The following is a 25176-nucleotide window of genomic DNA, read 5'->3' as shown; positions in this document are numbered from 1 at the left end:
AAAATTCATTAGCCTCATTATACAAAGAAACCTTAACAAGTGAATCAAAAGATCCAATAAACACAAATAGGAGCTCATGAATATTGAGGATTTAGACTGGTCTACAAATGATCGTCTATTATGATAAGAATCAAATCTTTATGTGAAACGACAAGTTTATAAAGATAATTAATTCTTATCGATCATGTCATATATAATCTCTATTATATACATCACCTTGACTAAGATGTCTATCCACATCAGTAATCTGAATCTAGATCACTTGCATACCGTTTGCTTAGTAAATCGCACTAGTAACCATTCATTAAAGACTCCTTACTTTAATATGTTACTGACTATTTTAATCATTATATATTATCTTAATTCTCTCGTACTAATACAAGATCATATTCCCATGAATGAATAAGGAATTTTCTTGATATTATCATATAATTAATTCAAACAATAATTATAATATTCAAATATATAATAAAATTGTTCTTTTTATTTAATTCAATAAAATGTCTTTACATGCTTTTAGGGCATTAATCCTAAAATTATTTACTCGATATTGGTGGATATCCTATATTTTGGTTGTGACTAGGGTACCACTAGGGCTCGAAAAGGGGATCGTGCTTGAGGGTCATTTCTATTTGTCGAGTGTTTGGACCAGCGGTAAGAAAACTACACCCTGGGTTATGATTAGGGCTCGGGCCCCTGTGAATGAACATGATTATGAGTATGTCCATGATTGTTTGATTAAGCATGCTTGAATGCTCTGTATCTGGATAATTGTTAAGTGATTTATGCTTGTCTATATTACCTGATTGAAAGGCTTGACTTATAAGTCAATGGCGACAATAGCACGCTGAGCGCCGATTGAAAGGCTTGACTTATAAGTCAAGGGTGGCAATAGCGCTTTGAGCGTAGGCCGAAGGGCTTGACTTATAAGTCAAGGGCAGCAATAGCACGTTGAGCGCAGGCCGAAAGGCTTGACTTATAAGTCAATGGTGGCACTAGCGTGCTGAGTGCAGGACGATATGGTTAGGTGTAACGCCCTACTTCCTTAGAGCCGTTACCAAGTGAGTTTAAAACGTGCATTTAACTCGCTAATCGAGGTTTTAGTTCAAATAGTGTAACTAAGCCATAAACAGAGGAGAAACTTTAGAAATAAATTCATTTCATTGAAAATCATAAAAGTTTAACACTTGGGATCCCAAATTACAGTTTAGAAACATTTACAACATATAAACTGAACCAAGTCAACTAAACGACAAAATCTAGGTTTATTTACAAACATCTCCCAAATTTCACTGGCAGTGGCAGCCAGGCTAGCCAAACATGTACACGCCGCCTCACGCCTGCTACACCCATGGTTGGTTGGCCTTCTCTTTACCCTTACCTGCACCACAGAGCATCTGTGAGCCGAAGCCCAGCAAGAAAACCCACAAACAGATAACATATGCAACATATATATCAAGCATATAAACAGGCCACCAATGGGCTAAACACATACGGCCTAGCCGTCCCAGGCGTTTACCAAGCCCTGGGTTCGCAGTCCACACCGTGAGGATATCCCAGGTATCCTTTAGGGACTCACCCTGGCAACTCACACTCCACGTGCTCAACGCTGCTCTCGGCCCCTTGCTGTACCCAGCCTCACACTCAACGTGCCTAACGTCGTTCCCGGCCCTTCGTCGTTCCCGGCCCTTCGTCGTTCCCGGCCCCAGCCGTCCTCGGCCTACACCGTTCCTGGCTCTTGCCGATCATTCACTTAATAGCATACATAGCATAACAAGCAAATACAGAATTCTAGCATACTCAGCTAAAGGGCTACGCCCCGCAGTTTTAACATATTGGGCTCGGCCCTGCATACCAATTCTATTTCAACACATTGGGCTCAGCCCTGCACACAAGCTCTATGGGAACAAGGGTTTTCTTACCTGAGTCCCGAGCTCTCCGAGCACCGCTATCCCGAGCACAGTCCTCTAACTTGAGCCTCGCCGGAACCCTAGTCACAACACATTACCAATAACCATCCATCAAGTTCTAATCCAATAAATAACTTTGAGCCACAACCCTAACCTCCTGGACCTTGAATTCTATCAATCCAGGTGATAAAATCCATCCCCAGCCTTAACCATTGAGTTCCCAAGCCTAAACACTCTTAAAAACACTAACTGGCACTAAGAGTCGCGGCCCCTCCCTCAAGTGCCGCGGCTAGCCTCAAAACAGAGGCTAGCACTCCCCTGCAACACACACGGGTCGCGGTGCGCACACCAAGCACTGCGACGCGCATGAACTTCTCAGCCTCCCATGGCCGCGCGCGCACACGGGTCACGGCGCGCCCCTCCTAGGGCCGCGGCCCTCACCTCCGAACCCAGAATTCTTCACCAATTTCCTATATTTCCTCAAGCCAATTGACCCTAAAACTTAGCTAGCAATCCCTGATAATTAACACAACATACCAGCTCAATATGAACATCAAAAACCCATTAAAATCTGCTCCAAAACTCAACTAAAACACTCAAGAACAATCCAAACTTAACTAACATGCAAACTCTAACAACCAGCTGCAATTCTAGACATAATCTTTATAATTAAAGCTTACCCCTTGCTGAATTAAACCTTACAACCAGCCCTTTATGCTTCAAGCTCCAAGCTCCCTAAATTCCCAGCTGAACTCCTTAGACCTTATTCTTGATTCCACCAAGGATTCTCCCAATCTTCAAATGGAGAGAAGAAGAAAGACCACCTCAAGAGAGAGAAACGGGAAAGAGTCAGTTTCTGAATGCTCTACACAATTCTAAGTTTTGTTTTACTTAACTTAAGTCTATGTGGTTACCTCAAGGCTCGGGGTGCCAAAAACGTCCCCGGGGCAAAACGGTAAATTTCCCAAATATTCCCACCTAGACATTCTAACCTCAAATATATCTCCAAATATTTATTTTCTTAACCCAATAACCTCATAACACATCTAATACCCAAATTACCTCTCGACTCGCCCCGAGTCGGAATCTCAATCCCGCTGTGACTTCCTGGCTAACCGCTCCCCAGGACTATCTCGGATTGTGCTGCACAGTCATATCACATATATATAGTGTGGACGCTCAATATTCCACGCCCATAAAAGAACCAAGTCGTGTGGTGAGGTCCCTTAAAGGCCTACACGCGTGCTTGAGCCACGAGACGCTCAGGACGCGTCCCTCTCACAACGGCCTCGCATGCTCAGAACCAAGCCCCGCGAGACGGCCCCGCGTGCCCAAGCTCACACCCCAGCAACATCGGCCTCGCGTGGCCTCGCGTCCGAAGCAGCCTCGGCCTCGCGTCCGAAGCAGCCTTGGCCTCGCGTCCGAGCGAGGCCCCACCTCCTCCTGATGCACGCCCCGCCTCACGTCCGAGCGAGGCCCCTGATGCGCGCCCCACCTCACGTCCAACCCCGCATGGCCTCGCTAGAGCACCCTCGGCGTCGCGCCCCGGCACCGTAGCCTCGTACCTCAGCAAACGTTCGGCCTCGCGCCCCGAGCAAACCACACCATCACATGGCCACGCGAGAGGACGAGGGCCTCGTGAGCCGCTAGGGAGCCGCGTCATCAATAGGCCTTCCAAGGGGGCCTCGCGAAGGAATAGGAGCCACGCGAGTGAAGCCATGCACCAAGGGAGCCGCACCACCAAGGGGGTCGCAAGGAAGGCGTCTCGCCACGCATCCTTAGACATCTGTCAAGGCCACATTCCTATCGCCTAGGCTCGTGGGTGACCTCGGGGTGCTTCAGGCATCTCGTGCCAAGGACCCGAGATCCCCACCTCACACCACGATCATTACACGCACCAAGGGTCCCATTCCTTACACCTTGAGACCCCAATGCTTAGAGGCTTCAGTACGAGTCGAATGGAACATACTTGTACGATCTAGTACTGAGTACGGACACCTGTACCAGTGGGAGAGTGGGAGTGTTGGAATAAGAGTGATGGCCCATACGTCTACGGCCAGGAGTCAGAGTCGACACCACTACCACCTGCGCCACTATGCCTGTCACCACTCATCAAACATGGGTACGGACAAGTAGTGGAGGCATCCTCCTGACACCTACCCCTGTACTGGATGTACGACCACAACCTCTGAAGCCACTCTCTTGACAGAGTACTTATGTACCACTTGGTCCCCAGGACCACCATGTACCCAGGTCCATTAGAGCCTACTATAAAATGAACTCTAACCCCACCTAAAAGGGGGTTGGAAAATTTACTGTAGAAAAGGCTTGATAGTGAATGAAAGATTGATTTCTCCATTGTTATTCTATCATTTTTCTTGAGTTATTACTTAGATTTCTATAGCTTTTTTATTGACGATCCTTACTTGATAATTTTTTCCAACTCAACTTAGTTTACGAGTTCTCACCGTCAACAGTTTGGCGCCGCTGTGGGAACGTTAGTTTCAAGCTACTGTTCCACCATTGTCTCCGGCAAGAAGAAATGCCAAGACGTTCAAAGCGACTCAGGGAGCCACAAGAGGTAGAGGTTCACCTGAACGGAGTCCAGCTGAAGGCCTCCATGAAGGACGCTCCCCCACCCAGAGACGTGGAGCCCCCGAAGGACCCTGAGGTTGACGGAGGCGATAGAGTGGCCTCGTCACCGGCCGCTCCACCTGGAGAAAGTCCTCCAAGAGCACCACCGGGAAATGCTAATGGGTTCCCTCTCCCAAAACCACCGCAGGTACCGAACTCTGGCCTGCAGGACCCGGGCCCCTCTACCCGTAGGCATGATAAGCATCCCCGGGTCCATTCCGTGAGCTCAAGTTCGAAATCTCAGTTTTATGAAGAGGAAATACGTGAGCTCCACCATAAGAACCAAAGGTTGGAAACCGCCTTGGAGAACATGCAAGAGGTCCTGAATGGCCTGTTGCAGGGTAAGTCGAGCGTGACCTTGCCTAAGAGGAAGGAGAAGGGCAAGGATGGGGTGGAGACCACTGTACCGGTAGATGATGGGAGAACCTGGCACTCTACCAGTAACACCCCCCGAGCGAAGCAACGTGAGCACCCTGAACCACCTATGCAGGCCCATAAACCAACGCCAAGGACCAACGCTGCCCCTCGCAATGAGGACGAGGTCACCTCTAAAAGAGCACCCTCAGATTTACGGGAGGAGCTCAATAAAAAGAGGGCGGGCAAAGGGACCACGCCCCCTATGGCGCCCCGAGAGGGCAAGGGAAAGGTGGATCTTAGCCCGTCTGCTTTGAGGGACACTCTAAGCAAGAGGAGGCATGACCTGGACACGGAGATGAAGAGCCTGCGAAGCAAGATCGTCACAGCATCAGGCGGCCAGGTCTGTGAGGAAGAATTCGACCATGAGTCGCCCTTTGTGAGGGAGATTCAGGCCATCCGGCTCCCTGCCAACTTTAAGGAACCCAATATGACCCCCTACGAAGGGAACACGGATCCAAAGTACCACCTGGATGCATTTAACGATCTGATGAAACTGAGAGGGATTGGAAGCGGTGCCAGATGCCACTGCTTCGCTGTCACTTTGAAAGGACCCGCCTACAAATGGTTCAAAAGATTAAGGTCGGGGTCCATCAGGTCCTGGCAGCAGTTTTCTGATGAATTCCTCCAGCAGCACCATGTCGTGCGGGATTACACGATGCCAGGTACCAGCCTGGCCAACGTGAAGCAAGGAGAGAATGAGAGCCTGAAGAGCTACATTCACCGGTTCAATATGGAGGCCGTGAAAGTGGGGAGCCTAACTCGCCGAGAGTTAAAAATGGCCATTACAGCCGGAGTGCTCCTAGGGAGCAAGTTGTGGGACAACATGTTGAAGAGGGAGGTCATCGACTTAGATGTCTTCTACGAGAGAGCGCAGAAGTACATCCGTGTGGAGGATGGCCACGCAAACTTAAAGGTAGGAAAGGAGGAGCCCCACGCGAAGCCCCCAACTAACGACGGGTCGAATGTAACAAAGAAGAGAAGGGCGTACGATGGATCAAGAGATGACCAGCAGAGGAAAACTAAACAGGGGAATGATCATAGGCAAGCGGCTTATACTTACTACACAAACCTCACAGATACCAGGGAGCACATTTACCTCACCAACGAAGATCGAGTTCCTTTCAAAAGGCCCGCACCAATGAGAAAGGACCGGTCCAAAAGGGATCCTAGTAGATACTGCCAGTACCACAAGGATACCGATCACACCACGGCAGAGTGTATCCATTTGAAGGAAGAAATTGAGGAACTCATCCGCAAGGGACATTTGGGCAGGTATGTGCGCAAGGATAACCAGAGGCCAGAAGGAGGAGTGTCCCCATCGCGGGCACGTGAGGTGGCCCCGGAAGTGCAAGGAGAGGTCAGGACCATCTTTGGAGGACCAGGATTCGGAGGCGATTCTAGGAAAGGGTGAGACAGGTATGCCAAGGAGGCCCAACGAAGTCCACCACATTGCGTTTTAAGTTTGGAGCAACGCCCCCCGAAGAGCTTCAAGGGCGAGAATGACTCAATAACTTTCACTGAAGAAGATGCGCAGGGGGTGCATTTCCCCCATAATGACCCCCTGGTGCTAACCGCCCAGCTTGCTAACATGAGGGTACATCGGGTCATGGTGGATAACGGGAGCTCTGTGGACATCTTGTATCGACAGGCGCTGGAAAAGATGGGATTGAGCCTCCGTCACCTAAAGCCTTGCACTACGACTTTGTATGGGTTTACAGGAGATTCGATGCAACCCCTAGGGACAATCGAATTAGCCCTCACCATGGGGGAGCAACCCAGGCAAACCACCGTAATGGCTAACTTTATCGTGGTAGATTGCACCTCAGCCTTCAATGCGGTATTAGGGAGACCCTCTCTGAGAGAATTGAAGGCGATAACTTCTGTGTATCACCTAGCTATGAAATTCCCTACCCCTGGGGGAGTAGCATGTGTGAAAGGGGAGCAGAAGGAAGCGAGGGAATGCTATAACATGTCCCTCTGCGCAGCCACCAAACCATCTATGCCAATGACAATGGCTGTGTATGAAGAAGTGACCCACACAAGTTAGATCCGCACAAGATTGGACCCACGGGTTACGGAGCCTCTCGAGAAGTGCTACCAGCAAGGCTTTGGCTCTCAGTGTCAAAAGAACCTATGTTTAGTTTGTTCTTCGTTATTTTAGCTTAAGCAAGTAAGAATCAAAGAGGCTACCTAGGTAACCTCCTTGTTAGATGTAATCCCCTTTTTTTATTTACAAAGTCGGTTGTAAACCGCGTGTTATGAATGAAACTGTTTGCAACTTCATGTGTTATTTTTCTTCGCTACGCGGGCATCAGCCAAAGTGCCTGCCGAAATAAATTTCACCAAACACTTGGGGGGCAGGACAGGAGGCAATAACATGCGGCTAGCAAGGGGAACCTAAAAAGGGCCCTCTAACGGAGGACCCTAAAAAGGACCCCTCGCCCTCCTAAAAAGGAGTCCCCTAAAAGGGACCCTCTACCAAGAGGACCCTAAAAACGACCCCCTGTCAGGAGGATCCTAAAAAGGGCCCTCCATCAGGAGGAAGTAGGACAAGAGGCAACAACATGCGGCTAGCAAAGGAAACCTAAAAAGGGCCCTCTAACGGAGTGATAAGTATATTTTTGTATAAAGTTTACCTTTCTACTTATCATATTTTGTGTTCATAAGTAGTGTGTTTGGGGATAGTTAGAATCATTTTGTTAATTTGTTTCATTTAATCTAAATCATTATTTTTAAGGATAATTGTATATTTTTGATGATTTTTGGTTGAATGATGATTTTGTAGGATTCTAACCATTGGAGTAAAGTGTTAAAGAGAAGAAAAATCGAGAAAAGAACAAAAGTACGAGAAATCTGAGAGCTTTCCGCTACAGGGAAAAGTCCCTGCCGCTACGAGGCAAGTCAGAGAGGTCCTTGCCGCTACAGGGAAAAGTCCCTGCCGCTACAAGAGAAACAGAGAGTTTCGTGCCGCGGCAAGGAAAGTTGCATACCGCGGCACGCAAATCCTATATCGCATATCTGAAGCCTCGTGCCGCGACAAGGAAATATGGCTGCTGCGGCACGCGTTTGAATTCAAATTTAAATTCGATTTTTCTTAATTTTTGGACGGGAAATAAAAGGGGGATTAGGTCATATTCGTGAATTAAGTTTTAGATATACAATTTTAGAGAGAGAAACTCAAAGAGAGCGCAGGAGAAGAAGGAAGATCGCATTCAATATTTTAACAGTTTTCTTCTTCTCTCAACTCTATTTTTCTTTGGTTTTATTTATGGTTTTCATCATGGTTATTGGCTAGTTTCTTTTAGGTTAAGGGTTATTCAAAACCCAGACATGATTGTTTGAATTGAGATGTGAATATTATTTCTTGATTTCCCTAATATTAAATTGATTCTATTTTTCTATGCTTATTGTATGAACTTTGTGATTCCTTGTTAGGGTGTACAACTAATTAGGGTTTGCATTATTTCATTATCATCTTAGAATTTCTATTCACCTAATAGTTTAGGGTTCTGAGTATCTGTGATAAATTGCAATCAATGATGTGGTCAAAAGTGTTGTTGATTGTGATGAAGAATAGAACATAGGTTAAATGAATTAAATGCTTCATTGATTTATTGCCTAGATTAACCTATCTCCACTGTTGTTGATGCTTTTACTAAATTAAATGAATCGTATGCTTAATAGGTTTGTTATTTGATAAAAAGAATTAATTATTGAGCGCTTAGCCGTAATTGATTGTGATAGGGAGATTGGGATAATTGACTGCTTAAGTGTTATCTGCAGGGTTAATAGTTTAATTGGGAATCGGAATAATATTCATTATTGATATTCATGCATGACTGTCTGAGGTGGAGAATGATTCTTAACTGTTCTTTAAAATCGTTATAAATCTTTTCTTGCTTATCAATCGTTTTCTTATTTTTACATTTCAAAATCCCCCTTTCATTTTAACTTTGTTAAGCTTTTGTGAATAATAAATTGAATATAGTTCCCTTGGGTTCAACCTCTATTTGCCATTGTACTAAATTAATTGGTGATAGTGTAATTAAAATCTTTGTTAAATTTGGTACGCCATACGACACGCATCAAATTTTTGGCGCCGTTGCCGGGGAACTATTTAATTCTTTTTATTATTCATATTGGTTTATTTTTACTAACTTGATTTCTCTTGGTATCTCAGAGTTATATGTCTGGCGAAGACACTCAGAACAGGTTGGAAGCAATCAAGCAGTATCTTGAGTCATCGTCAGCTTCTCGGTCTTCAAGAATTATTACTAATAATCCGCTCTTTCAACGTCTTGCTCCGCAAGAAAATCCTGTTAAAGTGCCATTACCGTCTGACAACGAATCTGATTCTGACGATTCAGTTCGATCCTATAGAACAATGGCTCAGCAAAGGACATTGAAAGAGTTGGCAGCGCCAAATCTTGACCAACAACCACTATGCATCCAATATCCACCGTTGGATGTAAACTTTGAACTGAAGTCGGGCCTCATCCACTTATTGCCTTCTTTCCATGGGCTGCCTGGTGAGGATCCGAATAAACATTTGAAGGAGTTTCATATTGTCTGTTCTAGTATGAAACCCGCTGCAGTGACTGAGGAACAGATTAAGCTGCGAGCTTTTCCTTTCTCTCTAAAGGATGCAGCTAAAGAGTGGTTGTACTATCTTCCACCTGGTACTGTTGAAACTTGGAATGGTATGAAGACTATGTTCCTAGAATGATACTTTCCGGCATCTAAAGTAGGAAGCATCAGGAAGGAGATCTGTGGTATAAGGCAGTATACAGGAGAGTCTTTGTATGAGTATTGGGAGAGATTTAAGAGGTTGTGTGCTAGCTTCCCTCATCATCAGATAAGTGAACAGCTCCTCATTCAGTACTTTTATGAAGGATTACAATCACTGGATAGGAGTATGATTGATGCAGCCAGTGGGGGTGCACTAGTTGATAAGACTCCTGCTGCAGCCAGGAGCTTGATTTCTAATATGGCTGCTAACTCACAACAGTTGGCATTCGTCAAGATCCTGTTCCACCGCCCAAATCAGCTAATGAAGTGAGCACCTCTAATGCTAATCAGCTGGGTCAACAATTGGCTCAATTAACTGCAGTGGTACAACAACTAGCTTTGGGCCAACAGGTGCGGCCATGTGGAATCTGTTAAGTAGTGGGGCACCCTACTGATACGTGCCCCACTCTAGTAGAGGGAGAAACTGAGGGTGTTAATGCTGTGGGAAATTTTCCTGGTCAATTACGTCAGATGTATTATGAACCATTTTCACAAACTTATAATCCTGGCTGGCGTGATCATCCAAACCTTCGATATGGGAATCATGAACAAATAGCTCAACAACCAACAGCAGCAAGACCACCTGGTTTCACTACACAACAGAGGTCTCAAAATAATTATGTACCTAGACCATCACAACCACCGCAGGCTGCTCCACAACCAAGTGCCAAAACTTCTACTGAGGATTTAATCAATGCACTTGCTACAAATACTCTTCAATTTCAACAAACCACCCAAGCATCCATCAAAAGTTTGGAGAATCAGGTGGGACAATTAGCAGCATCATATAACTGGTTGGAGGCTCATCTGTCAAATAAATTGCCTTCACAACCTGAGATGAATCCCAAGGAGAATGCTAGTGCAGTAACTTTGCGCAGTGGGACGCAATATGATCCACCTAATCCTCCAATGCCCAGTAAATTGTCATCCAAGCCACAAGTTGATTGCTCAGTTAATGAAGATGTTCCTCCAAAGCCAACCACCCTTACACAACTCAGCCCTAAGCCTACTATTGTCATTCCACCTCCATTCCCAAGCAGACTGAAAAAGACTAAAAAGGAAGAGGTTGACAAGGAGATTCTTGATACATTCCGAAAGGTAGAAGTGAATATTCCTCTTCTTGACGCTATTAAACAAGTGCCGCGCTATGCCAAGTTTCTGAAAGAGTTGTGCACTAATAAGCGTAAGTTGAGGGGTAATGAAAAAGTTAGTGTGGGGGAGAATGTTTCCGCAGTTCTACAAAAGAAGCTTCCACCAAAGTGTAAGGATCCTGGTACTTTTACTATCCCTTGCACTATTGGGAATAAGAGAATTGAGCGGTGTATGTTGGATTTGGGAGCCTCTATCAATGTCATGCCATTCTCCATTTATGCTTCATTGAATCTCGGTCCACTTGAAGAAACAGGGGTGATTATTCAACTTGCTGATAGGTCGAATGCTTATCCCAGGGGTGTAATAGAAGATGTTTTAGTTCAAGTAAATGAATTGGTGTTTCCGGCTGATTTTTATGTTCTCGATATGGAAGATGAATCTATTCCATGCTCTACTCCAATTTTGTTGGGGAGACCATTCATGAAGACTGCAAGAACTAAGATTGATGTGCATGACGGTACGTTGACCATGGAATTTGATGGGGAGACAATTCGATTTAATATTTTTGAGGCTATGAGGTATCCAAGTGATGTACATGCTGTTTACTCTCTTGATGTGTTGGATATTCTTTCTCAATGAGTTTTAGATTTGCATAGTGAAGATGATTTGGAGGTTGCATTGAGAGAGCATCTTGTGTTGACCGATGAAGATTTGTCTCATGAGATCATGGATGTCATAACCACACTCAATAGTGGTTTTGACAAGACTTTTAAGAAGGTTGCATTTCTTAATTTGCCGATTTCTAATGAGAAATTGCAGCCATCAATTATTCAAGCTCCTACACTTGAATTGAAGCCTCTTCCGGAGCATCTCAAATATGTTTACTTGGGGAAGAACGAGACACTTCCTATTATAATTGCAAGAAATCTTAACCAAGGTCAATAAGAAAAATTAATGAGAGTACTCCGAGAGTATAAAACAGCCATTGGTTGGTCTATTGCGGATATTAAGGGGATTAGCCCTTCCATGTGCATGCACCGAATTTTACTTGAAGAAAGGTCTAAACCAACACGTGAGGCGCAACGGAGATTGAATCCACCTATGATGGAGGTTGTGAAAAAGGAGATACTGAAGCTCCTTAGTGTGGGTATTATTTACCCAATTTCAGACAGTCAATGGGTGAGTCATGTTCAGGTAGTGCCAAAGAAGTCAGGAATCACAGTGGTAAAGAATGATGAAAACGAGCTGGTACCAAAAAGAATGCAAACCGGGTGGCGAGTTTGTATAGACTACCGGAAGTTGAATGCGGCAACCCGTAAGGATCACTTTCCATTACCGTTCATTGATCAGATGCTTGAGAGGTTGGCGGGTCATCCTTATTATTGTTTTCTTGACGGTTATTCGGGATATAATCAGATTGTTATAGCTCCTGAAGATCAAGAGAAGACAACCTTTACATGCCCTTTTGGTACATTCGCTTTCCGACGAATGTCGTTTGGGTTATGTAATGCTCCGGCCACATTTCAGCGATGTATGATGAGCATTTTTTCAGAATATATTGAAAACATCATCGAGGTTTTTATGGATGATTTTAGTGTTTATGGTGACTCATTTGATTGCTGCCTTCATAATCTCACTTTGGTACTCCAGCGGTGTATTGAAACTAACCTTGTGCTCAACTAGGAAAAATGCCATTTTATGGTAAGCCAAGGTATAGTTTTGGGTCATGTGATTTCAGTCAAGGGAATAGAGGTTGATAAGGCAAAGATTGATTTAATTCGTTCTCTACCATCTCCGACTAGTGTGAAAGAAGTAAGATCATTCCTTGGGCATGCAGGGTTTTATCGGAGATTTATAAAGGATTTCTCTAGAATTTCCACACCTCTATGCAACCTTCTCCAAAAAGATGTAAAGTTCGAATTTAATGACAAGTGTTTCGTGGCTTTCAACCTATTAAAAGAGTCTCTAACTACAGCTCCTATAATTCAGCCACCGAATTGGGAGTTACCATTTGAACTCATGTGTGATGCAAGTGACTATGCCGTGGGCGCTGTTCTTGGGCAGCGAGTTGACAAGCTTCCTCATGTTATATATTATGCTTCTCGCACTCTTAATGATGCTCAACTTAATTATTCCACCACTGAAAAAGAGCTCTTGGCAGTCATTTTTGCATTGGAAAAGTTTCGGTCATACTTGATTGGAACTAAAGTGATTGTGTATACCGACCATGCTGCCCTTCGCTATTTATTGGCAAAGAAAGAAGCCAAGCCTCGGCTGATCCGGTGGATTCTACTTCTTCAAGAGTTCGATTTGGAGATAAAAGATAAAAAGGGTTCTGAGAATAGGGTGGCGGATCACTTGAGTCGTCTTATTCGAGATGAAGATAATTTGCCCATAGAAGAAAAATTTCCGGATGAGCAACTCCTCGCCATGCAAGAAGTTATTCCTTGGTATGCCGACATTGTAAACTACCTTGCTTCAAAGGAGTTACCAAGTGATCTCACACAAGCACAACGGAACAAGATTAAGCATGATGCTCGCCACTATATATGGGATGAACCTTATCTTTGGAAGCATTGTACTGATCAAATCATTCGTAGGTGTGTACCGGAATCTGAATTTCGTTCCATCCTTGCTTTTTGTCATGCTTATGCTTGTGGTGGACACTTTGGACCTAAGAGGACAGCTCGTAAGATATTTGACAGCGGTTTCTATTGGCCCACAATTTTCAAAGATGCTTATGCTTATTGTAAAGCATGTGATCGTTGTCAACGAGTTGGTAACATAACGGCCAAGGATCAAATGCCTCAAACTCCCATTTTAATTCTTGAGATCTTTGATGTTTGGGGTATGGATTTCATGGGACCATTCCCATCCTCTTTCGGCAATGAATATATTTTATTGGCGGTAGACTATGTGTCTAAATGGGTGGAAGCGATTGCAACTAGAACGGACAATTCAAAAACAGTAGTGGATTTCATTCGCTCCAACATTTTTGTGCGTTTTGGTACACCTAAGGCTATACTTAGTGATCGAGGCACTCATTTTTGTAATAAGAGTATAGAAGCATTGTTTCGACGCTATAGTGTAACTCACAAGGTGACAGTTGCTTATCATCCACAAGCCAACGGGCAAGCGGAGGTTTCTAATCGTGAAATTAAATTGATTCTTGAGAAAACTGTAAATCCAAACTAGAAAGATTGGAGTACAAGGCTTGATGATGCCTTGTGGGCATATCGAACGGCATATAAAACACCTATCGGTATGTCACCTTATCGGTTGGTGTATGGGAAACCTTGCCATCTACCGGTGGAGATAGAGCATAAGGCGTGGTGGGCTGTAAAGAAGTGTAACATGGACATGGTTGCTGTAGGACAACAAAGAATGCTTCAATTGCATGAGTTAGAAGAAATACGCAATGAAGCATATGAGAGTTCAAAAATTTACAAGGAGAAAACCAAAGCTTTTCATGACAAACATATTCTTCGGAAGAGCTTTGTGGAAGGTCAAAAAGTTCTCATGTATCACTCTCGCCTTAAACTCTTTCCTGGGAAGTTGAAGTCTCGCTGGTTAGGTCCGTTCATTGTTACCAAGGTTTTTCCTCATGGAGCGGTCGAAGTTGTAAGTCCAAGTACTGGAAAGTCATTCAAGGTGAATGGCCAGAGACTGAAGCCCTACTATGAGTCAATGGCGGAGGATGAGCAAGTTCATGTGATGTACCTTGAAGACCCCATTTATGTGGATGAAGATTGAAGTTCTAAGTCGAGCTAGCGACGTTAAACGTAGCCATCTTTATTGTTTTCAGTTTTAGTTATTTTCTTTATTTTTATTTTTATTTTTAAGTTGAACATTTAGTTATTTCAATTTTTTTTTTTTGTACTCTGATTCTCTCTTTAAACCGTGAAAAACGTGAAAAAAAAAACAATAATAATAAAAGGCAGCAAAAAGGCACTCTTGCCGCGGCACATAAAAGCCTTGCCGCAGCACGCACCAGAAGGCCAGACCCGAGACCCACTGGCCGCGGCAAAGAAAAACACTGCTGCGGCACGCACCACAATCCGAGAGGGCTTTGCCGCGGCACATAAAATCCCTGCCGCGGCACGTGAAGAGACCCCTAAATCCGAGACTTCTGTGCCGCGGCCACTAAAAACCCCTGCCGCGGCACGACTTCCAGAAACTGCCTAAATGCCTTTTTCTTTCCCTTTTCACCACTCATTCACCCTTCTCCTAAATACAAACCGAATCTCCCATTTCTTTTTCTTCTCTTAAGCCCTAAACACCATTATCAATCCTAAATACCCTCATCATTCTCCCATTCTCCCATTCTCCCTCACCATCCTCAATCATCTTGCCTATTCCATACCCACTCTTCTTCCTCATCAATCAATCATACCCCATCTACCCATACTCCATTGTACCCATCCTCCACTATACCCATTCCTCAAAATCCCCACCATTATACCCATTACTTTCATTACCGACTAATGCTCATTGGGTAGGCTTTGCTCGGGACCAAGCATCATCAAGCACATTTGCATCATCTTTGGGTTGGATTCAAGGTATTTTTCTCTATTTGCAAGCTTTGATTGATGTTTCTCAACTTCTAATTCCTCTGAGAGTGGACGGGTTTTGTTGGATCTCCTTCTTTGATTTTGATTTCTGTGGTGGCAATGTTTGTATATTGAGTGTATCTACATATTGGGGGTAATTGATCAAGCCATAATCTTGTGATCTCTGAGTTTTACACTGTGCACTCTACATGTTCGATGAAATGCCACAGTGAGTTGAATAGCCAGATTTGAGAGTCTTACATCTTCTGCTTTGTCTTGTGCCATACGTTATTACTTATATTCACTTTTGAAGACGTCAATCATCAATTATTGCCCGTGATATAATGGCTAGCAAGAGATCACGCACTGACCATGCCGGCCCGTCTACCACTGCTAAAGTCAAGTATGATGCTAGGAAATTTACTTCAAAAGAAGCGTTTGAAAGCTACAAGGATGCCATTGATAAGAAGAAGGCATGGGTGGCAGAACGGGGCTTTGATCTAGACATGCATCATCCTTATCCAAGGATGATGAGTATCATCGAGCAGAGGGGTTGGCAAAGACTGTGTGCCCAACCACAGCCCGTGGTTGTATCGATTGTTCGTGAGTTCTATGCTAATGCAATCGACCGCAAGAATTTACAGGTAATGGTTAGGGGTGTTCCCGTTACCTATTCTGCCTCTGCCATTAACCGTTACTATGGCTTGCCAGACATTCCCAATGACGAATTTAATGCTTTTGAATCAAATCTGGACCCTAATGCCATTATCCAAGCCATTGGCATTAGCGGGGCGCGGTGGAGGACGACTGAGAATGACACTGCTCATAAACTGGAATCCAAATATATGGACTATGAACTCAAGGCGTGGCACCATTTTGTTGGGGCAAAATTGTTCCCCACAAAACACTTTGGGATAGTGGACGTGGCGTGTGGGAACTTGTTGTACGCCATCGTAACAAACAAGTCTATAGACGTTGGCAAGATCATTCATGCATCAATCCTGAAGAGTATGTCTAGTACACAGAATGGGTTCTACCATCCTTCATTAATCACAGACCTATGCAAGAAGGCCGGTGTACGATGGAATGATAACGAGGAAGTAATAAACCCAATGCATATCATCGACAGGAATACTATTCAGCGGTTTGACAAACCCACAGCCACATCTTCTGCGCAACCTGCATCTTCTTCACATGCACCTGTTCAGCCTCACACTGGCCGTAACAGGACACTTACTGATCGGGTTGCCACTATGGAGAATGAACTCTATCATGCTCGTCTTGACATTCGAACATATCATGAAGAGATGGTGGCCCAAAATCAAAGAATGATGGAGTTTGCTAGCTATCAAGACTTGTGCTTCAGGATGCAGCAAACCAATTTAGGGGCGGATATGTCTGGATATCCACCGGCCCCAATGTGGTTGCCACCTTACCCTCCATCTGTTCCGGTGCCGCCTAGCCATACCAATGACTATGATGATGATGATGGAGCGGGTAACACAGAAGAGTTCCAATATGATGCGGATGACACCTTTAGTCGCAATTAATGAGGGAGTTTTCTTATTTTCCTATTTTTCTTGTCATTTTTTTTTTCTTTTGCTTTCTTTTTATTTCTTTTATTTTCTTTTCTTGTGTCAATTTGTACTTATCACCATTGAGGACAATGTTTAATTCAAGTGTGGGGGATGGGTAACAAATTGTGTGTTTGGTCTTGTGTCTTGTGCTGGTCTTATTGAATGCAATGGTCGATGATGAGTTTATGAGTGACACTAAACTTGAATGCTAGAAGATGTGGATAGATTATGATTCGTGTGCTTGACTCTTGTTTTGATGATTACTTGAATTTGTGATTTAAATAGCGATTTATTACAGTTAGATTGGCTACTTACTTGTTTTAGGAATGATTTATGCATGTCGAAAAAAAAATTAGATATATACAAACTTAGTCCCCGCCACTCTAGAACACACTAGTTAATTGATTGAGGCGAAATCATAAGTGCACAGAATTAGGAAAATGATAAAGGTAATTTCTTTGGATCGTTTGAGCCTTTCAAGCCTACCTTATCAATAATGTATCCTTAGTTCCCTGTTTTGAGCTTTATAGACCATATTTTTTTTTTCTTTCGATGAAAACTCATTACTTAACCCAAAACCTCTTTATTTATTTTTTTTATCTATGTTGATAACCCATTGCACCATGGCTTAGCTAGTTAAATTTCTACTATGGGATGAAGGGTTATGTGTACTTTGGGATGAAAGGTTATATGAAAAAAAAAAAAAGAGAAGTATAGTAAGAGTTTCTGTATATGATGTGGTTATAAGTGTGAAATCTCCTATTTATCCCCAAGAAATATGTTAAAAGCAAAGAAAAAGAAAAAGAGAAAAAAAAAAAAAATTCTTGCATGAAAATAAGTGTGGGGGAAAATAGAGAGATCAATAATGTATGAAAACTATGAGGGAATTGGGGAAGAAGATCCAAAGTAGAAAACGAGAAAAAAAAAAGTAAATAAAGTCTATATTAGGTATGCTATGGTGTAATATGAGCCTAAATGTATCCTTCTCATCTACCCTGAACCCTAGCCATACATTACAAGCTGATAAAGACCTTTTGATTTTTGATTCTGTGTGTTTATATTAGTGGAGAGTAATTGGTTATTGTCTATGGAGTGGTTGTCCTTTATATATATATACTCATTTTCTGATGAGGGGCTAGTTTATTAAAAAAAAAAAATTGAATAAAACGACATGTATAAATTCATCTTGATTCAAGTGAGCTGGTAAGTATGACTGTTATAACTCGTGGTTTAAGACAAATTTCAAGTGGTTCATCAATTTAGGAGTTGAAAATCTGATGGTTATGAAATTCAAAGTCACTATAGCATAATATTTTAGTATAATTCTCTGAGACAATCATTGTATTCAGTGAGACCGCCTTTGTGTTAGTTTTTAGTTTTGTTTAGAGTCTAGTGGGTTTGCTAAGGGACTAGCAAAGTTCAAGTGTGGGGGAATTTGATAAGTATATTTTTGTATAAAGTTTACCTTACTACTTATCAGATTTTGTGTTCATAAGTAGTGTGTTTGGGGATAATTAGAATCGTTTTGTTAATTTGTTTCATTTAATCTAAATCATTATTTTTAAGGATAATTGTATATTTTTGATGATTTTTGGTTGAATGATGATTTTGTAGGATTCTAACCATTGGAGAAAAGTGTTAAAGAGAAGAAAAATCGAGAAAAGAACAAAAGTACGAGAAATCTGAGAGCTTGCCGCTACAGGGAAAAGTCCCTGCCGCTACGAGGCAAGTCAGAGAGGTCCTTGCCGCTACAGGGAAAAGTCCCTGCCGCTACAAGAGAAACAGAGAGTTTCGTGCCGCGGCAAGGAAAGTTGCATACCGCAGCACGCAAAGCCTATATCGCATATCTGAAGCCTCGTGCCGCGGCAAGGAAATATGGCTGCTGCGGCACGCGTTTGAATTCAAATTTAAATTCAATTTTTCTTAATTTTTGGACGGAAAATAAAAGGGGGATTAGGTCATATTCGTGAATTAAGTTTTAGATATACGATTTTAGAGAGAGAAACTCAAAGAGAGCGCAGGAGAAGAAGGAAGATCGCATTCAATATTTAAACAGTTTTCTTCTTCTCTCAACTCTATTTTTCTTTGGTTTTATTTATGGTTTTCATCATGGTTATTGGCTAGTTTCTTTTAGGTTAAGGGTTATTCAAAACCCAGACATGATTGTTTGAATTGAGATGTGAATATTATTTCTTGATTTCCCTAATATTAAATTGATTCTATTTTTCTATGCTTATTGTATGAACTTTGTGATTCCTTGTTAGGGTGTACAACTAATTAGGGTTTGCATTATTTCATTATCATCTTAGAATTTCTATTCACCTAATAGTTTAGGGTTCTGAGTATCTGTGATAAATTGCAATCAATGATGTGGTCAAAAGTGTTGTTGATTGTGATGAAGAATAGAACATAGGTTAAATGAATTAAATGCTTCATTGATTTATTGCCTAGATTAACCTATCTCCACTGTTGTTGATGCTTTTACTAAATTAAATGAATCGTATGCTTAATAGGTTTGTTATTTGGTAAAAAGAATTAATTATTGAGCGCTTAGCCGTAATTGATTGTGATAGGGAGATTGGGATAATTGACTGCTTAAGCGTTATCTGCAGGGTTAATAGTTTAATTAGGAATCGGAATAATATTCATTATTGATATTCATGCATAACTGTCTGAGGTGGAGAATGATTCTTAACTGTTCTTTAAAATCGTTATAAATCTTTTCTTGCTTATCAATCGTTTTCTTATTTTTACATTTCAAAATCCCCCTTTCATTTTAACTTTGTTAAGCTTTTGTGAATAATAAATTGAATATAGTTCCTTTGGGTTCGACCTCTATTTTCCATTGTACTAAATTAATTGGTGATAGTGTAATTAAAATCTTTGTTAAATTTGGTACGCCATACGACACGCATCACGGAGGACCCTAAAAAGGACCCCTCGCCCTCCTAAGAAGGAGACTCCTAAAAGGGACTCTCTACCAGGAGGATCCTAAAAATAACCCTCCATCAGGAGGACCCTAAAAAGGACCCTTTAGCGGGGATCCCAGAGGGACCCCCTATATCAGGGCCTTAAGCGGAGTCCTTACAAGACATCTCCTGGGATCACAAGGATTAGCTACCCTTGTGAATATCAAAGAGGCCTTAGGGACTTACAAAAAATATATATATGGTAACAACAATAATAAGTCTAGAGCGGCCACCAAGCCGCCTAGCCGATAATAAGTCTAGCCATTATACAGTAACGACAATAATAAGTCTAGAGCAGCTGCCAAGCTGTCTAGCCAAAAAGGGTCCCAAAAGAGACCCTTGCAAAAATAGTACTATGCATAATGACGAGAAGGATGCTTCTCGCAACGAATAGTAAGCGCGCGCAAAAATATATAAAAGGATAGCTAGGACCCAAGGGGTCAAAATATCCTTATAAAAGTAATCAAGAGGCACCAAAAGAGGTCCCAGTGAACCCTTTCACATGGGCTCCAAAGGACCTCCAGCCTGGTAAATAAAAGAGGTGATAGCCTTAAAAGGGCCTCAAATGCAGGCTTAAAAGGGCCTCAAATGCAGTAGAACAAGAAATAAACAGCAGCATATGAATTTATGCATTGAAAAAGAAAGTTCCGAAGATAGTACAAGAGTTACGCTAGAAAAATAGTAATGACAGTCATATTACAAAGGCCCGAAGTACAAAAAGAAGGAAGAGGGCATACACCCATGGAGGGCTAGCCGGCAAATGTTATGAGGTAACTACTTCAGGGCCTCCTAATGTGGGCGCTCCACATGGCCGCTCGAGCAATGGCATGTTCACCAAAAGAAGAGAAGTCAAAATTCAGATCATGCCTCCACACATTGTAAAGGGCACGGTCTATGGACCTGCGCTCGGTGGTAGCCCTCTCCGCTTCCAAGGAAGCATTCCTCTCCTGCGCCAACTGAAGTTCGGCCCTGAGGGCCTCGACTTCGGCCTCCAACTGGGTAACTCTCTGCTGCGACGCGGCCGCGATGGCCTTGGCCTCCTGGAGTTCACGCTCCAAGCGGGTAACCTTGTCCTCTAGCCCCTTGGTCTTGGCCTTTACTTCCTTCCTCTTTAGTATCAAGTTGGAAAATTTGGTCTGGACCTTTGACAACTTAGCCTTGGTTTCATTAAGCTCTTTCTCGAGCTCCTGCACTCGGGCTGTAAGGCAGTCCCTCTCAACAATAGACGCGGAGAGGTTGTTAGACGAGTCGGCAAACTGCAAAGCCACCGTATAGGCCTGCACAAAAAAGTTAGCAACAGCAGCAATTAATGACAAAAGAAAAAAAAATATATATGCATAAACACCTATACATAATAGGGCCGACGCGAGGGGCGGGGACTCACTCAAGTCATGGAGCGCTTTAGGTTCTCCCCAAGGTTCGTCTGGGTCATGTTCCCAAGGCCACTCCAGTCGGATATAGGGAGGCTCGAGGCAAGTTGGGTGTATCGCTGTCCATAAGACGATGCCATCTGAGTCACCCAGGGCTCCCCATCCGTGCCAGGGGCACCTGGCTAGATGGGGACAGACGAACCGCTTGCCAATGCGGGAGGGGGCACGGTGAAAGTGGAAAGCCGAGGCTCTGGTAGATCGAAGGGGGACTCCGCAAGGCTCGCGTAATCAGCCCCCGGTGATCCGGGGTCGAGAGGAGCCTGAGTGAAGGCGTCGTGGCCCTCAGGGTCAGGGTAAATACTACACCCCGGAATGTCCTGCTGGTCTTGTGAGTGAGGGGTTGCGTCCGGATCATAGGAAGCACATGGAGGGCACCCCCCAGGAGATGGAAGCGGTTGGTAGGATCCCCCGCGGTCAAGGGGGGCTTCCTCCGGCCCCTCCTCGTCCTCATCATCATCCGGGCAAGGCTCAGCCAAGGTCTCCTTCATCTTCGTGGACCCAGAGATGGTCCACAACAACTTCAGGTCAAAAACGGGAGATAGCTTGTGGCGGTTCAGATTTTTTACGGTGAAAAGGCGCACCGCCTCTTTCCTGGCAGGATCAACGTTGAGGAACTGTCTCATGTCTTTCGCTTCCAACCCAATGACGATGGGTTCGGCGAATCGCTCTGCACAATATGCGCCATAATCGATGTGAGCGTAAGGCATGAGACCATAAGTTGCAAAAACAAAAAAACAAAAAAAAAAGAGAGGAAGTGATGCTCAGAGTACTTACTGGGAGTGGTCCAGAAATCCTCACGGACAGAGAGTGGACCTTCCACGATGAAAAATTCCCGCTTCCAAGCCCCTAGGTTAGACACTGAACCCTTTATCAAAGAGGCCCCGTTGTTGGCTTTTTGTAAGTAGTAAAAGCCTTTTGAATTGTGAAGGGGCATGAGGTTGTAGAGGAAATGTACCTCGGTTGTCGTAGGGGCGCGCTTCAACAGTTTCATATAGGCAATGAAAAGGCAGCTCAAAGTCAGCCAGCCATTGGGTGCCAGCTGAAGCGGAGCAAGGTCGAAGTAGTTGAGGACTGCAACAAAGAACGAGTGTAACGGAACGGTACCACTCGCTTTCAGAATGTGCTCACTGAGGGCCACGAAGCCGAGCCTAGGGCGGTCAGCCCGACATGTCTCCAAAGGGGCGTATAGAGCATAATCTGGAGGGACGCGATAATGATGCACGATCTCCATCAGTTTGTTGTCAGACACGCGTGACACCAGCTCGGACGCTAGTAAAGGGGCATCGTCCTGCTCTTGGGTAGATACTTGTCGCCTTGCCCTCGGCATATCTGTAAAATCAAAAGAAAAATGTGAGGAAGAGACAGAACACTTGACCCTCCATTTTTTCATCCTAGCAAGAGTCTTCCATCGAGGGAGCGACTGCAGAAGTGCTAAGCTGGGAAAAACTGAGACTAGGGGCTGAGGAGAAGCAGAAGCAGCCCCCTGACAGTCATCAGGCGAAGATGGGCTGGAAGGCTCAGGCGGAAGGTGTCCCTCCATAAACTCTAACTCCCTCTGCAACTCTAAGAGGGTCACCCTAAGGCTCGCTACATGGTCACTAAGGTCTGGGGGGGAAGGTCCTCCGTCTCCTCTCGACACCGAGTCAATTTCGCTCTCCACTACCCAAATTTTACACCTAAGTTCAGCCATGTACTCAAGGTGGCGGATGCGGGCCTGCTTTAAGGAGTCATAGTCCTAGTGAGGATTGCCCTCAGGGGACTCTGAGTCTGAGGACAGGTCAATAAATTCAGCCCCCGGAGGTATGTCGAACGGGCCGTCACTGGCCATGAGACCTCGTCCCAACACCAAAAAGGGGTTCATGTATAAACGAGGGAAAGGCTACAAAACACAAAGGAATAGGCTTAATATCTCTAGATGCAGACGTCCTAAATGGCCCACTACAGGATATAAAAAAAAAAAGGGAGGGGCGTGCATATGGTCAAACTCACTACTAGCTCAGGCTAAGGTACCCCATCTCGAGTAACACTAATTTGAACCCAACAAAAACCAGGGAAAAAGAGAATATACCTCAAGATGAAGAAATTGGAGGCTGTCGAGACCAAAAAAGGAGAACGAGGGCCAAAAACACCAAATGGTCGAAAATGCACGTCTGCAAAAATAGGCAAAAAGGATGTGTTAGTCTCCAAATAAACACACCAAAAAATTAGCTCATATGTAAAAAAAAAAAAAAATGATGATGATAAGATGAAAAAATAAAATAAAGGAAGCTATGGCAAAAGTAAAATTGTGAGGGATTGAACCCCTTACCTCTTGAAAAAGGAAGGGTTCTCCAAACCACTAAGCCAAGGGGGTAAGGTGAAAATATTAGGCCTTGCATGAAGGCCAATTTATAAGAATCAAGGTGAATAGTCTACAAGAGCACCTAAAGGTCCTCTCCTAGACTGGGGGGCAAGTGTGGACGCTCAATATTCCGCGCCCATAAAAGAACCAATTCGTGTGGTGAGGTCCCTTAAAGGCCTACACGCGTGCTTGAGCCACGAGACGCTCGGGACGCGACCCTCTCACAACGGCCTCGCATGCTCAGAACCAAGCCCCGCGAGACGGCCCCGCGTCCCCAAGCTCACACCCCAGCAACATCGGCCTCGCGTGGCCTCGCGTCCGAAGCATCCTCGGCCTCGCGTCCGAGCGAGGCCCCACCTCCTCCTAATGCACGCCCCGCCTCGTGTCCGAGCGAGGCCCCTGATGCGCGCCCCGCCTCACGTCCAAGCCCGCATGGCCTCGCTAGAGCACCCTCGGCGTCGCGCCCCGGCACCGTAGCCTCGTACCTCAGCAAACGTTCGGCCTCGCGCCCCGAGCAAACCACACCATCACATGGCCACGCGAGAGGACGAGGGCCTCGTGAGCCGCTAGGGAGCCGCGTCATCAATAGGCCTTCCAAGGGGGCCTCGCGAAGGAATAGGAGCCACGCGAGTGAAGCCATGCACCAAGGGAGCCGCACCACCAAGGGGGTCGCAAGGAAGGCGTCTCGCCACGCATCCTTAGACATCTGTCAAGGCCACATGCCTATCGCCTAGAATCGTGGGTGACCTCGGGGTGCTTCAGGCATCTCGTGCCAAGGACCCGAGATCCCCACCTCACACCACGATCATTACACGCACCAAGGGTCCCATTCCTTACACCTTGAGACTCCAATGCTTAGAGGCTCCAGTACGAGTCGAATGGAACATACTTGTACGATCTAGTACTGAGTACGGACACTCGTACCAGTGGGAGAGTGGGAGTGTTGGAATAAGAGTGATGGCCCGTACGTCTATGGCCAGGAGTCAGAGTCGACACCACTACAACTTGCGCCACTATGCCTGTCACCACTCATCAGACATGGGTACGGACAAGTAGTGGAGGCATCCTCCTGACACCTGCCCCTGTACTGGATGTACGACCACAACCTCTAAAGCCACTCTCTTGACAGAGTACTTATGTACCACTTGGTCCCCAAGACCACCATGTACCCAGGGCCATTAGAGCCTACTATAAAATGAACTCTAACTCCACCTGAAAGGGGGTTGGAAAATTTACTGTAGAAAAGGCTTGATAGTGAATGAAAGATTGATTTCTCCATTGTTATTCTGTCATTGTTCTTGAGTTATTACTTAGATTTCTATAGCTTTTTTATTGACGATCCTTACTTGATAATTTTTTCCAATTCAACTTAGTTGACGAGTTCTCACCGTCAACATATAGCGTTATCACATATATACCCCTAATATGCAGGTGGGGCCCACATACACATTTAACTCAACTAAACATG

At 44.4% G+C, this 25176-nt stretch overlaps 2 protein-coding genes and 1 non-coding gene across 3 annotated transcripts; 2 read left to right on the top strand and 1 right to left on the bottom strand.

Moving 5' to 3' along the window:
• The first annotated feature begins 9147 nt into the window (after positions 1–9147).
• LOC133806398 (uncharacterized) lies at positions 9148–11786 on the top strand. The gene is made up of 5 exons (XM_062244505.1): positions 9148–9661; positions 9970–10100; positions 10221–11070; positions 11155–11358; positions 11488–11786. Exons 1-5 carry the CDS (start codon positions 9148–9150, stop codon positions 11784–11786), a joined length of 1998 nt encoding a protein of 665 aa, XP_062100489.1.
• LOC133807899 (small nucleolar RNA R71) lies at positions 9712–9818 on the bottom strand. The gene has a single exon (XR_009879784.1). It is a non-coding gene; the product is annotated as a small nucleolar RNA R71 (small nucleolar RNA).
• A 2319-nt stretch (positions 11787–14105) lies between the features above and the next one.
• Positions 14106–14594, top strand: LOC133806397 (uncharacterized). Its single transcript, XM_062244504.1, has one exon. It carries the CDS (start codon positions 14106–14108, stop codon positions 14592–14594), a length of 489 nt encoding a protein of 162 aa, XP_062100488.1.
• Positions 14595–25176: the final 10582 nt, after the last annotated feature.

Source organism: Humulus lupulus, chromosome X, assembly GCF_963169125.1.
Source record: "Humulus lupulus chromosome X, drHumLupu1.1, whole genome shotgun sequence".
Classification (NCBI taxonomy): Eukaryota; Viridiplantae; Streptophyta; class Magnoliopsida; order Rosales; family Cannabaceae; genus Humulus; species Humulus lupulus.
The sequence above is the reverse complement of the archived record's forward strand: the minus strand, read 5'-3'. Positions and strand labels throughout refer to the sequence as shown.

What these genes read in the sequence shown, in the direction of transcription:
- LOC133806398 (XM_062244505.1), top strand. Translation starts at nt 9,148, where the DNA reads ATGTCTGGCGAAGACACTCAGAACAGGTTGGAAGCAATCAAGCAGTAT. An exon ending in TACTGTTGAAACTTGGAATG is followed by an intron (nt 9,662 to 9,969) that starts GTATGAAGACTA and finishes AACTCACAACAG; the next exon opens with TTGGCATTCGTCAAGATCCT. An exon ending in AACTAGCTTTGGGCCAACAG is followed by an intron (nt 10,101 to 10,220) that starts GTGCGGCCATGT and finishes CAATTACGTCAG; the next exon opens with ATGTATTATGAACCATTTTC.
- LOC133806397 (XM_062244504.1), top strand. Translation starts at nt 14,106, where the DNA reads ATGTCACCTTATCGGTTGGTGTATGGGAAACCTTGCCATCTACCGGTG.